Source organism: Arachis hypogaea, chromosome 1, assembly GCF_003086295.3.
Source record: "Arachis hypogaea cultivar Tifrunner chromosome 1, arahy.Tifrunner.gnm2.J5K5, whole genome shotgun sequence".
Classification (NCBI taxonomy): domain Eukaryota; kingdom Viridiplantae; phylum Streptophyta; class Magnoliopsida; order Fabales; family Fabaceae; genus Arachis; species Arachis hypogaea.
The window spans coordinates 100,003,575-100,018,314 of record NC_092036.1 but is presented as its reverse complement, the minus strand read 5'-3'; the positions used below and the strand labels follow the sequence as shown (position 1 = coordinate 100,018,314).

The window sequence follows — 14,740 nt, the reverse complement described above, 5'->3', positions numbered from 1 at the left end:
TGCGATGCAGATCATTACTGTAGTACAGTTTTGGTAAGTACACGACAGACAAACCTGATTAACAAGTACTGCCATTCCACACCTATCAATGACAGAATACACATTATCAGCTTCTTTGGCTCGTGGTGAGCTTATTATTTGACTATCATGAGTTGGTTTAACCAAACTGCAACTCCCAAAATCAGAGCCACAGTCCGTAAAAAAGGCAGCAAAATCACGTCCTGATATGTAAAATCGAGAATAAAGATTATGCCTCTGTATCAGACTGGCTTTCCTGTAAAACACAATCATACAAAGAAGGCCAAACAAGTTGTCAATAAAAGGCCAAACAACAAAAGTGCAACTCAATCCCCACAGCTCAAGCAGCATACCGCAGTGTGTAGTGTAAAATGACAAAGTCAAAAGAAAATGACTATCACATCTGGCTGAACCACGAGATCTGAGAGGAATTCTAACTTTTGGAGCATCAAGATCAACATCGAATGCAAATCTGAAAAATCAACAGGAAACAGGAATCTGTAAATGAGCCTTCTATACCTTTCTAAGTTAACCGAAAAATTTAATAAGATATTCGAAAGTTTGTTCATCTGTTTAAAAACGGTGGAAAATTTCCCCTTGGGGCACAATAACTGCATTAAACTACACATCTCATGAAATGTGGTTCAAGAAGATCCCTACCTTGGAAATTCTTGTTAGAGGCAATAAAGAATCGGATCGGGACACATGAGAATATGTCTCTAATACTCCGTGCAATTTTCATATTATGTTTGGGACTAACACACACGTACAGAAATTATTGTGCCTCTTATCTTTTATCCTAGCTTCATGTTATTTTCTTCTTATTTATGGCTACTCTAATCCAGTACCCAATATATTCAAAGTAACAAAAAGATTAAAGACAGAAAATAAAACATAAATAATAAGAAAATAAAGATAAAAACAAAGAGAGATAACCTGCTTTTCTCCTCTAAAACCATCTGAAATTGCTCCTGTGCTCTACGAGTCACTTTCTCAATCTTCATCTGCCCTTGCAATCACCAATAAGACTTGTTAACACAAAGGAAATATTTCAATCAAAGATAAAACACTAATAAGATCCCACTCGATCAAAGCTGGGGGAAATATTTCACATTAGGAGTTCCTGAGAGTGATATGAAACCCTAAATGCTTTTATCTAATGCTTAATATAAAGTTAAAGACTCCCATTTTGAAAAAATAAACATTTTTAGGCCTTCCAAGCCAATAAATTTAAAAATGTCTTCATTTTTATTAAGTGTAATTGAAAGACAAAACAAATATATGCAAAATCAGGAACAAAAACAATGTTATGGTCTTCTTTTAAATCAAATTTCTATTATGATTAGAAGAAAGAGACAAAACACACATACCTGCAAGGCAGTAGCTGTCTCCAATGCAACAGTGGGGCTGACTGCCTTACTTCGTTTAACAAACTCCAAGACACGATCAATACTTTCTGTCAAAACCTGCGAGTAATAAAAATTCCAAAGATAAAACAATGAAAACAATAATCTTCTGCATTGGAAAGTTTGATTTCTTTCGATCTAGCGTTTCGCAGTTCAAGTTTTATTTTATTTGTTAAAAATGGAAGCCCATACCCTTTCTCTTTACAAGAATTTGTTTCTTTAGAAGATTTGGTGAGAGCACTTGTTTCAGAATCCTTCAAAATCTTTTTGTTTTTTTATATAAAAGAGTTAATCATCTCAAGATTTCTCTACTTGGGTTTGATGATTTATTAGTAGGCAAGACGATTTTAACAGAAGAAAGGTTTGTGCATAAAAGCAAAAAATATAGTAACACGGCTTATAATGCATCCAAAGATTGTGAAATCACCGTAACATGGCAGGGAGCAATTGTAGCCGACAATCTCCAATCAATATTCTCCCAATCGGTAGGTGTACAAAACTGGCGGCTAAAGCATTTACCTTCTGCTCACTATGGACACTCTGCACGTCCAGTTCAATATTTGTTTTAGCAACTTCAAATTAGACAATAATAAATGTTAACAGATGCTAATTATTTTGCACCAAACATCAAACAGAAGCAAACCTCAGTAAGTGGACCTTCAGGAGCAGACAAACCATAAAATTTTAGCAACAAGTCACAGTAAACACTGCGATGCCTAAACTTTGTTGACACATGAAGTTGTTCAAATCGACCACAAACAATTTCCGTCTCATTCACATTGATAATCCTGGCAGCAGCCTGACCAACAGATACAGTTACCATATGTTGGATCATATTTTGCATATCTTTCGAAGAGTGCTTCGTCGATTCCTCATCAGGCTGATAACTCAGTAAATTATTGATTGCCTGCAATTCTTCTTTGGTTAACGTTTCTTCCGTACCCTCTGATCCCTCAGAAGCATCATCCAAAGAGGATTCTTCTGAATCACCACGCCTACATAGAAATGCAACTACAGTAAATCTTCATACACAGAAAATCTGTCGGAAAACATAATTTAGAAAAAGCAGGGAATGTTACTGAAGTAAATCCATCAGAAGTGAAAAGAGGAAGCAAAATAATTCTGAGTGATAAGAACAGATTGAAATAACGGAATACTTTGTCCCTCGACTTGCTAGTTTGGTAGTGGAAGGAGGAAGATCTTTGTGCAAATGTGTGGCATATGCCATCGGAATTTTAGGTTCTTTAATTCTTGCACCAATAATGATGGATCTTCAGACAAGCCGTTATTATGGCATAGAGAATAGATTAGACATTTGACTCACTTTGGTGTAAAGCTCAAATTTTGAAGACTTCCCAACATAGACATATTGAAAGATTGGAAAGTTATGCTTCAAGGTAACTATTTTCATTTTTTGCTCTTTCAAGGAAGATCTCACCCTCCCATCTCTTTTTTTTTTTTTTTTTTCCGTTGTCTCGGTGACCTTTTCCATTTTTCCAAACACCGGAGGAAAAGAAAAGACAAGAAAATCATAATAATTGACATACACATACCATTTAAATGAAAACCAACCCTTCTTCCGGAATTTCCTTTCATCAGCTGCTACCTTTGACTTCACAGACTCAACCTTGGCACGAGCTTGTAATCTATACATACCAAGCAAAAGGTGACATACAAAAATGTTGGTGGAAGAAGACAAAAATAGTAAGACCCCTCCTAAAAGAACATAAAATTTATCATAACGAAAATAAATAAATAAATAATCCAGGGGGCAAAAAACATAATATGCATTAGTCTTTTCTCTTCTCAAACATCAGTCAAGGACAATTTTGACCAGAATTACTATGAGAAAATAACTTTTGTGAAGTTTCTTGTCTTCACATTTTTACGAATATGACTCTCCTCGAGGCAACCCCTGATTGGACATAAGTTGTCTGCATTGACCTTAGTTTAAGGTTTCACATAGGTATTTGAAAAACTTGAACTATTTTACTTTCCTCTACATATTTTCCCTCTAGCTCAAAAGCCTTCCCCACCTCCCAATTAATGGTGTGCAAAAGCAAAATAACCAATTAGACTCGATCATAAGCAAAACCAAAGAGAAGATAAAAATCCAAAAAATATAATACACCTAAACATATCCCAATTGGTCCTAAAAAAATAACTTCCCATGACCAATTCTGTTAAATACATATATGACGTTTCTAGAGAAAACTAGAAACAACTCTTTTGACTATTCTTGAAATAGGATGAGGGATGTAAAATGGTATTAGGTATAACATAAAGCATCCCATTCTTCAGAACAAACATAAATAGCATTTATCATCATGATGCAATGTACAACAGAAGCAATACATATACCTCCATAGAAGAATCACTTTTGAATCAAGATCCTTTTCTATTTCTCTCATTTCAGCGTGATCAACATTAGATGATTGTTTAAGTGAAGCCACATACAACTGAATGTATCGACGCCGACGCTGACAAAGTTGCCGAATTTGATCCCATGACAAGCGAAAACTGATTTAATGCAAGAATATTAAGTCAGCCTGAACTTCTAGAATGACATAAACCCTGTTATAGAGCACCCTCATACTCTGATATACCTATCCCATTAAAAGGTAGGAGCTTATTTCAACAAAACAACAATTAAGTTACCACTTCTTCTGCTGCTGGAGTGCAGCTTGTGCAGCAAACTGCCACCATAAATAAGGAGCCTCTGAAATGGGAACAGCTGGTCGTAAATGAGAAACTTCCATATATGTCTTGTACCGTGAAACAGATTCCAAAAGTTTAATCCAATCATGATACTGAGCCTGGATTGAAGAAGGAAAAGGCATCAAAATATTAAATATGTCCATTGGTTAAAGTTATTTGGAAATCTAAGGCTCTTCCGAAGGATAACACTTCTGTGATGTGCATATACAAGAACAGACATGCAAAGATGTTCAAGATACAGCATGCAGTATATCCTAGAAAATTAGGATATGATTACAGTAATACATGACATCACATATATATAGAAAATAACATAACCATTACATATCAAATATAATACTAAAACTTATTTAATATTTATCTCTCATCTCTATCTTTCAATTTTAGTGTGTCAATTTTTGTCTTTCTTTCCAAGACTATCAAAGGCTTGATTTACTGCGACGCGTCCCCAAATTTTGTTGACGGCACGAGAATAATACTGGATAGGTCATGGTTTGTTAGAAGATGTTTCGACTTATCAAATTGCTCATTTAGATTTTAGCAGGATTTCTTTCTCAGATCAACATAATCAATAAATTATTATTATTGCAATTAAATTGTTAATTATTTCTTTCAATTGCATGGTCATTTGGAAAATTGAATTTCAGATTTGTGGACTCAAAAGAACCATTTTGACCAAATTCAATGGCTTTGGAGCAATGCAATGCTGACAATCACGTCAAAAAATATCATAAAAGAAGAAAAAGAAGAGGGTCAGGTCATGTCACAATTAAGGGAGAAAGTGAAGAAAATTATTTTAGACACAATATTAGACTTTCTTATGATATATACCACCTATTTTGGCCCAAAATTCAAAATTTAGAATTTAAAATTTAAAATCAAAGCCGAAAGTACCCATATTATATGATGAATATGATGTGTGACATAACAAACATGGCTGGGGTTTGATGCATTCAGGCTTCTAGATTTCTCTTAATTAGATTCTTCTTGAGAAATAAATGCAAGGTGTGAGTCTAGAAAACAGAAAAATAAAAAAATCAAGTATTAAGAACTACAATACCTCTGATAGAGTAAGAGAGACATCCGAGAGGACAAGCGAAACTTTCTCAAATGGAATTTCTGGATTAACTCTTTCTTGGTTTCCAAGTCGATGATACTGAAGGACTGCATTGATAGGATAAACCAAGTATGTACGATTCATGCCCCACGTAGAAGCCACTTTTTTTTCATCATTAGGTTCATTAATGCCATCTTCAAATATCTAGCACAGAACAAAATAAAAAACAGATGAAATGGCACAGACCAATATCATAATGCCAGTTACAGTTATATAGTCATGGATATATAACATAGACTGAGAAGACATATCAATAAATTGGGTTAAACCTCGATCCATTCATTTGGATTGATATCCTCCCAACTCTTGTGAATCTCCCAAGGAAGCCTGTCTGAATCATGATAAAGAGCCAACCTCTCAAGCTGCACCGACTGTAATGAAAAAACAACAATCTCAAGCCAAAATAATTAAACAACAACAATCTCAAGCCAAAATAATTAAACTTGTTTAAATTAAGCAAAACGCTCACCTAAATCAGCATTTTTACATCTTTCATTGTTTACACAATACAATTTAATTTTAGGATTTATGATTATGACATATTACTAAGGTTTTTAATATTTTCAATTTCTTCCACAATTATATAGAACAAAAAAAGTTCTAAGCCGCTATGCAAAGGGGAGCTAATTAAGATAAACAACAACAACAACAAAGATTCATCCACTATGTGGGGTCACCTACATGCATCAAACGCCGCTATTTATTCATATCATGTATCATATCTACAGCGAGACTATTTACAAATAGATCTACCTTATGTATGGTTTTTTGGGCCTTCCTCAACGTTCCTCCCCCTATCTACCTTCCATCTCATCTAGCTTCCTAACTAGATGCTCTACCGAGCTAATTAAGATAACCATATCAGAAATTTTCACTTTTTTCTCCATTTTCAATTGTTAAAATTGGTTCATTTGCACCATCCTCTATTGTAACATTCCAATTCAGCTTTTTATAAGGGCTTATCAAACTTACTTTTCTTCCCATGTTTTTGGATACTACAACTATTTTTTATGATTAAAACACTCAAACTTATGATGAGAAAGGAATTATAGCTCTATCCCAAAAAAAATAATACGTGTTTATTAAAGAAAAAAAATTAGAGATAATCTAACAAGAAACCTAAAAAGCTAAATAAATAGAACCAAAGCAGACATATCTTAATCACGAAAACATACATTCTAAAAAGTTGATATTGAAATTTATGGTGGCCAAATCAGAGTTTTTGCTGCTTCACCAAGTAATTCTTAATGCAATGCCAGCCAAAACTTGATTTGTTTCACCAATCTTGCCAAACACCGTTGATCTAATTTCCACAGGCATGAATGGTTTTCCTTCATCTTGCTTTCTTTTCTTCAATCTTCAACTAATTCCGTGTACTAATACCATATCATATAATTACATGAAACTTATTTATTGCACTTTAGCCAAATTCTTCTTTTATGTCAAAGCTAACCTCGAGATGTTTCAATTAGATTTCTTAAATAAGAATTAACCTTCAACAAACTGTTCATAGTTAACTTAATGAAGCGGAACTGCTCACCTTCCTCAATCTATCCAAAGCACCACTTGTATCAAAAGTTTCATTTCCCTGCTCATCCATTGTAACAGCAGCAAGCTTCGCCAAAGTCACACCTGAAGAAAATGGATGGCCCGGATTACTGCACACAACACTTCTTTGCATAAGCATATGGAAAATAAGCCAAGGGAATTGAGTTAAATGGCAATATGGATGCACAGTTGTATGGTATGAAGGAAGTGAACTCAAGTGGTATTTATTAATGTTAACCAACCTGACTGAATCTTCATATCTGATATGCACATTGCTGATAGATATCTTGAGATTTCCAATAACTGTAGAAATAAGGGAACTCAGCCACGAATTTCCAGAAGTTGACTGTAAGACAATTAGCTGTCAGTCATGCTATAATCAGAAAAACACAAATCATTTGATTTCTTAACTACAATACTATCGGCAGTTTTACAATGTGATTATACATAAGTCAACATTCATTCCATCTCACTCTATCTAACATCAAACAAAATGAATTAATCATGGAATATTAAATTTTTCCAAATTGGACCAATTCTAACCTGATCTATAATCTCTTTCTCGCACAACTCATTTCAAACACTTCAATACAGATAGTGCATCGTGACAGAGTAAGAGATTAGTATAGTGTACTGTAGAGTATCACTCCTCTATGGCCAGCAACTACATAACAGACACAACTGCTGAAACTACTGTAACTGGTATATACAGAAGAAGAGAGAATAATTCATAAGAAACCAAAAAAAGGAATCAAATTTTCATAGTGTCTGTCTAAGATCCTTTCAACCTCAAACAATGAGCTACATACTCTTAAGCTGAGCTTGGTGACTGAGACAGGCCAAAATACATGGATAAAAAAACAAGATTGTATTTGGAGCTGGAGACGGGTATTACAAGACACTGTGTCAAACAGAAATCTCCACCTAAAAAACAGGGACAGTAGAACAGCAGTAAAACCACAAATGTTTTGCCTAGTTTCTATATCTTCCCTCTCTATTTTCTATGCGGATCCACCTATTAAACGCAGCTTCATATACCCTTTTACACATGATTGAACCAATATCTATTGCAGAGGTAACTTCATATGAAAGTAAGGCATCACAAAATGACTCTAATACAATCATCTGGATTTATTTCAATTTAAATCATCACCAAAATGGACCCGAATCTTAACATCTGACCTTGCACAACACACCCATTCAATAACAACTAAGCTCTATATCCTAGGTGGAGACAGTTGCATGCATCAAAGGACAACATGATACATTAGTACTCCCTATCATAGATAATATCTATGTTTCAACCATTTATATAGATCTCTTTTAGTAAACATGGCAAACGTATTCCTTTAAAGCAAATGTTAATATAACTAGAAAATGAAATGGGTATTAGGAACATAGAAACAAATGAATTTGAAAACTAAAAACCAGATTATACAAAAGTCGTATGCTTCCTACTTTTGACTTGGATATTGCATCAAGTGTAGCTGACTCTAGTTCCTGCATAAGGACAGAAAACAAAAGAATTTAGGTCAAAATATCACAATAAGGTGAGTTTAGTGACAAAAATAAACTTCACCAACACTTCAGCTTTTAAAGTTACCTCTGGCATATAAAAATAAGATTGTTTACTTCAATCAAGATGTCAAACATTATAGTTAAAAATGCTGGTCTTTTTTTCTTTGAGAATGGCTAGAGCCTTGGGAAAGACTGTGTAATTCTTAGAAGGGATCTCTTTATAATCCTTCTTAGTTCTCTTTTTTTCTGTGTTTTGTCTTTCTTTAATGTACCCTTCTAGACACCAAAAAAAAATAACAAGCTTGTCTGCAGACAGGCCAGAGAACACCCAAGATAACTCCATAATTATACGCTATGAACTCAACAGCTTCATTTTTTTAAAAATCACTTAATCCCCTAGTTTCATACTTAGACAAGAGCTCAGATGTGGAAGACATTTCAAGGGCGTGTAACCCAAAAAATACATGTGTACAGGATTTTTGTTTGTCAGGGAGTTCGGGGGATACCATTAGCTATTTGTTTGAAGAAAGTTTTGGGGACAGTTACAACTTATGACTGTCAGGTGCAGATATTTATATCATTTAGAATGCATCTGCTTAATTTTGACAAAAGGTGCTTCTATGGTTTTTCTTTTTTAAGGAAAAATATAGATAATTGAACAAAAAACATCATTTTCATTTTAGATTATAGACAATTAAAAGAATATTGGATGACAATATACGATGCACCATTGGTCCAAAATAAACGCAGTGATAATCTTGCACATATATATGGAGAGTTATGCTTAACAGAATTAATACTAATTACATGTTACAGGTTCAAAGGCCATGTAAGGCTATTCCCATAATGTTTGCTTCATGGTTGGGGCTAATTTAGAATCAAATTCACATGTTTTAGCATTGTCCTGTAGCTGTTTTTTAATGGAAAAATAACACAAGCAACTAAGCAATAGTAAACAAGCCTTCATACACACAAGTTGCATGGAATCTTACCTCAATTTGCTGGAGTTTCGCTTGGAAAAGCTTTTCCCTATCCTCCTCCTACAAGGAAACAAAGTCAGTTTGGAGAGATACAAACATATCACTTACACCAGTAGATACAGAACACTGTTGTACCTTCATAGTCCGACGATCAGGTACAGGTTGAGCAAGAACAAACACACGATCAATCAAAACAATTACAGGTTCTTTGCCCAACCTTTTCCATGGAACCTATATTCCATTACAAAGGGTGGAAAAATCAAATAAATAGTCAACCAGAAAGCATTGACAAAGATGAACAGAGTAAACCAGAAAGCATTGACAAAAGCAATATAATGGAGTGCATTGAAATTATGAAACCTTAAAAGAATGCTTGTTATATAAACTCACTTCTCATAATTTCTCCCATAATATAGGAAGTGTGTGTGTGTGTAGAGAGAGCGAGAGAGGAATAGAAGTATAAGGAAACTGACTATCTCTCTCTTCCTTTATGGCTGTGTTATAGTGAAGTTCGAAGGACCTTTCTTTACCCATAAGTAACAATAGACTGATCTTAGCCCGAACTTGAAGATTTTTGCTTTGAGGCCAAAAAGCTATCCTCACCACCACCCCTGACTCCTTCCATTCCTCATGAAAAAGCTTTCACCTAATGCATACTAGGTCCAGAAAAAACATCTTATGCCCGTCAGCCAATTGTTTACTCAGCCATACAAAGCTTTCCTCCCTCTCCGTGATAAAAATGCCATTATATTGTTCAATTGCCAACACTCCTTGGTATACAACAATTACAAGGTTATATACTTTAATGTAAACAGGGATTATGTCGGAACCTTTAGAGGTTCATTGGAAGGCATCACTTTGGACATTGGATAGAGCAGTTCAGCATGGCCTGCATGTGATAAAATCCACTCATTTTCTTGGGCTTAAGAGGGTTTTGTGATGTCAATTACGTAACAGACGTAACTAATCAAAGAACTTGGGTAACTTGTAATATAGGGTATTGTGATGCTGATTGGGCAACTAACATAGATGATAGAAGACCAACCTCAGGTGCTTGTATATTCTCCGGATTGAACTTAAACTCGTATGATGGCCATAAAAGATGCAACCTATCATTGCTAGATCTAGCACAAGGGCAGAGGACAGAAGCTTAGCTAACACTATTGCCAAAATTGTTTGCTTACGCTGGCTACTGGAGTACTAATGCGCTTGCACACAATCCAATTCTACACTCAAGACACAAACACATGGAGGTAAATTTATTCCATGTTCGATAAGAATTGTGCACAACTCACACATAGCTCATATTTCCTCAGATGAACAAACTTCTGACACTGTAAGAAAGAATTCAAAACATGCTCTCATGGCTTAGAACAAACTAGGGTTAGTAGACGGCAGCAACTCATTCCCCAGTCAATAACAAGCTGAACTAAGTGGCATGCTAGATTTTTATTTTTTTTTAATAGAGAACTGAAGCATTTCTTCATACACGTAGTGGTAGTTAGGACCTTTGTTAGGGACTTAGGTATTATGGGGTGCTCAAAGTTCCACATTGAATAGTATGAAATGCTTGATGTTGTATATAAGGAGAGTGGTTCTTCCCCCTTAACAGCTAGCCTTTAAGGTGTGGTTCTCCACTTTCCTTAGATACTTAACAATGGTATCAGAGCGTGGTTGTCGGCGCCATGGAAAGAGCTACCTATAGGCTGGATTAAGGTGAATACCGAATACTGATAGACCGTAGCAAAGTGGCTACCGTTGGGTCAGTGTCGATAGAGTGAAGCCGCCGTGGACGTCGGCTCTCCAGGGCCGGTGTATTGTTAGGGACTTGGGTATTATGGGGTGCTCAAAGTCCCACATCGAGTAGTATGGAATGCTTGATGTTGTATATAAGGAGAGTGGTTCTTCCCCTTTAACAGCTAGCTTTTAAGGTGTGGTTCCCCACTTCCCTAAGGTGTGGTTCCCTACTTTCCTTAGATACTTAACAACCTTCTATCTGTTAGTTATTGAGAGTCGTATGGTTAGGTAGGAAACTCAACTTTCCTGCCTACAGTTCTGATCCAAATCCTCCCTGATCCATCTACTTTCCCTTCATCATCAAAAAGACTTTAGAAGGTACACCCCCACTGGAAAACCACCACACGAATCTATGTCAAAATAACATCCATTTGCTAAAAACCAGATACTTCCCTCCTTGGATTTTAGAAACAGACTTACGCATACAAGTAAGTATCTAAAAATGTATATATATCCATGTGATTTTAGATGTAAACCAAAGATCAACAATTCAAAATGCTAAACGTATCGTTACCTTCAATGTAATGGAACCAACAAAGCCAGCTTTGACAGTAACAGGGAGTTTTAGCGAATTCAGTGCCTCTGCCTTCAACCTCAAATCTTTGAGGACCACATCACCTGAAGTGATCATACTTGGGTTAGAATAACAATGTGCAAACTATCTCTCAACTATTTAAGATTAATGTGAAAACTTGAATGAATAATTATGACACAATTTCAACCCAATGTAATCACATAATTAGATGTATGCGACAAAGGTCACCTCAATAAATTTAACTTATAAAAAATATCATAATTATAAAACAACAAAAGGTACTTCACACTCTAATAGATATTTTGCTACATACGCAATTTCAGCTCTAGTAAGACTGAAAACAAACAGTAACAATTTATATCAACGGTGTGACAAACAGGCAAGCCTTTACTCACAAGATATGTCAAAGAAAAAATATCTAACCGGAGGCTCTATAGTTAAGCTCCAACCAAACGCATCATAAGCATTTCATCTAAAAAGACTAAAAAGAGTAGAATTCTACTCTTATCCTCCTATGTACACTCAGCCATTAAAGATGATTACAAAATTGAGAGCAAATAGCAAATAGTGAAACCAGGAAATATCCAATGTTTACATGCTCCATAACTAGCAAACTACCTCACAACCTTTGCCAGCTTTGTGGACTTGAAAAAATAAAAAATTACAAAAACGCAGTCCACAGCTCAATGTTCAGTTGAATCTTCAACTCGAGTACGTTTAAATGCATTTTGAGGTAAGAATGAGAATGAGCAGGGACATGAGTGATAAAGAGCGTAAAATGCTAGAAAACGGGAAATAGGAGATATGAGGGAGAATACGAACCGTTCCAGACGCTAATTCTCAAGGTCTCCTGAGAGAGTCCATGGACATATTCGCCCAAATATCTTCGAAGCAAATGCAGTACCTGTCAACAATAGCAACAACAGAATGCAACATTATCAACTACCTCATTTGCCTCAGCTCACACGATCATCCGAAACATCAAAAGGAACAGCGACGATTGAAAATACGATCACTATATGCAGTTACAAATTCTGGAAACAAAGAATTTAAGTTCGGAGGAAAAATTGTGTAAGGAGACTTACGTGAGCTTCGAACATGGTGAAGGATTAGCAGGAACGATCCGAAGAAACTCGGCGTCACGATCAATCGGCGGAATGAGGAGGAGGAGAATCGGAATCGGAATCGAAATCGAAATCGAAATCCATCAGAGAGAGAGAGAGAGAGTAAGCTAGGGTTCGGTGATGATGAGGATGATGGAAACGGTGGTGGCGGTTAGATGCGGAAGAAATGGCGTGAAATGGAAGAGCGAATTGGAAGAAAGAAGAAACGGAATGCGATGTTTGTTAATATGTGTGAAATAAATGAAAGAAGCTATATAGGTCGCGGTCAGTGGTCACTTGCACTTACACGTTTATAAGTGGGGACAACCCCCAAGGCCGTAACATATCAGGCAATTAACATAACCTTGCTGCTAAAACTTGCTTCTGCTTCTGACACGCCCCACCCTCTATCGCTCTAACCTTCATTCTTTTTTTTTTTTTCCCTTTTATTGATAGTATATATAAATGAGCAATACTATGTGAACAAACATTATTATTTTTTACCGATATTGGGTTAATTTTGTTTGGATATGGAAGAAGATCATGTGTAATTTATTATAATAAATAATTGGTGTATCTGTTTTATATGGATTTAAATTTTTTTTTTAATTTTAAGTAATAAATCGAACTTTTAGATTTGGAGTATAGTGGACAAATTAGAGGTTCGATTTATATTAAAATTTTTTTTTTCTACTGTGAAGTATATCTGAAGATTCAATTAAACTTTTAAAATTTTTTTAATATTAAAATATAAATTTGAGAGCCACATTTTAATATTTAAAAAAATTAAAATAAAAAATCTAAATCTCACTCTCAAATTTAGGTATTTAAAAAAAATTTGTACTCTCTACATGAAAAAAACACATAACTGTCCAGTGTTTAAAAATACCATTGGAAGCCAAATAACAAAAATAAAAAGCACAATATTTGGCCAATAAAAATTTATACTCATATTTTTAGAATTTTGTACACAAAAATTATATAATTTACACTTATATTTATCAGAATTTTACAAATCAATACAGGTTGTATTCATATTTTTTTAGAATTTACACACATAAATTAGTAGAATTTATTTTTTAAAGTTAATTTAGTGTTTATAATGGTTAAATGATAGCTAGAATTACTAAAAATTATTGTTTCTAGAATTTCTCTATATAAAATTATAAATAGCCATTATTAATTCACTTTTTATTTATTTATTGAATATATATATATATAAATAATAAAAAATTATAAATTATACATAATAAAAAATTAGACATTAATTCTTATAATATTTTCATTATATATAATTTAATCTAATCTAATTCCAGCGGTAATTAATTTCTGTTTTATTTGTCTGTTTTGTCGCAGAAACTTTTCTGGTATTTTGTGTGAAACTTGTGGTACATAGTTCTCACATAGTTGGACAAGTATAGATGCCTAAATTGACATGTAAATATGAAATAGTAATCATTATCATAATTTAAAATAGTAATTTTCTGTTTTGATTTTTCAAGTAATAAATCCGGCATATTATCAAAAGTACAGACTACAGGACAAACTCATCCTTAGCAAACCGAATAATCACTCATTATAATTATTATGGGTCAAAATCAAGTTAGTCTTTTCCGAGGACAACAGTGTCCTTGAAAATTTTCCCACATTTTGTCCCTTAAAACCTATTTTTGAACTCTCTATTTATTGCGAACACGAAGGATTGAATGACTATATCAAGCTTGTCGGACTTTATTTATTACAACTGATGAATGCCTATATTTTCTGAAGCTAATAATATTTATGGTCTTGCCAATATATATTTTAAGAGTATATTTTAAAAATATTATAAAAAAACATTTTATAAAAATACTTTTTTTACATTTTCAATGCACTAAATATAATTAAAATTTTAAAAAATTTATTATTATATTTTAAAATTTGTCTTTAAAATACAAAATAGTTAAGTTAAGGATAAATTACACAAAAAATAATTCCAATTTAAAATTACACATAATTCT

The 14,740-nt window shown here is 34.2% G+C and overlaps 1 protein-coding gene across 2 annotated transcripts; it reads right to left on the bottom strand.

The window, feature by feature from the left end:
- Positions 1–958: 958 nt before the first annotated feature.
- LOC112702866 (intermembrane lipid transfer protein VPS13) lies at positions 959–13,157 on the bottom strand. Of its 2 annotated transcripts, none has more exons than XM_025754078.3 (17): positions 12,723–13,157; positions 12,460–12,541; positions 11,617–11,720; positions 9,441–9,536; positions 9,318–9,365; positions 8,266–8,307; positions 7,050–7,153; positions 6,800–6,917; positions 5,529–5,630; positions 5,203–5,403; positions 4,083–4,240; positions 3,786–3,944; positions 2,978–3,070; positions 2,068–2,419; positions 1,852–1,964; positions 1,389–1,484; positions 959–1,022 (listed from the first exon to the last, which is right to left on the bottom strand). In XM_025754078.3, the coding sequence occupies exons 1-16, from the start codon at positions 12,735–12,737 to the stop codon at positions 1,478–1,480; spliced, it is 1,794 nt and encodes a 597-aa protein (XP_025609863.1). In that variant the 5' UTR covers positions 12,738–13,157; the 3' UTR covers positions 959–1,022; positions 1,389–1,477. The 2 variants fall into 2 exon arrangements, with proteins under 2 accessions (XP_025609863.1, XP_025609872.1); XM_025754087.3 differs by having other exon boundaries at positions 6,800–6,891; positions 7,050–7,110.
- Positions 13,158–14,740: the final 1,583 nt, after the last annotated feature.

What these genes read in the sequence shown, in the direction of transcription:
- LOC112702866 (XM_025754078.3), bottom strand. An exon ending in TCTCTCTTACTCTATCAGAG is followed by an intron (nt 4,241 to 5,202) that starts GTATTGTAGTTC and finishes TCTTCAATCCAG; the next exon opens with GCTCAGTATCATGATTGGAT. An exon ending in CTGAAGGTCCACTTACTGAG is followed by an intron (nt 1,965 to 2,067) that starts GTTTGCTTCTGT and finishes CTGGACGTGCAG; the next exon opens with AGTGTCCATAGTGAGCAGAA.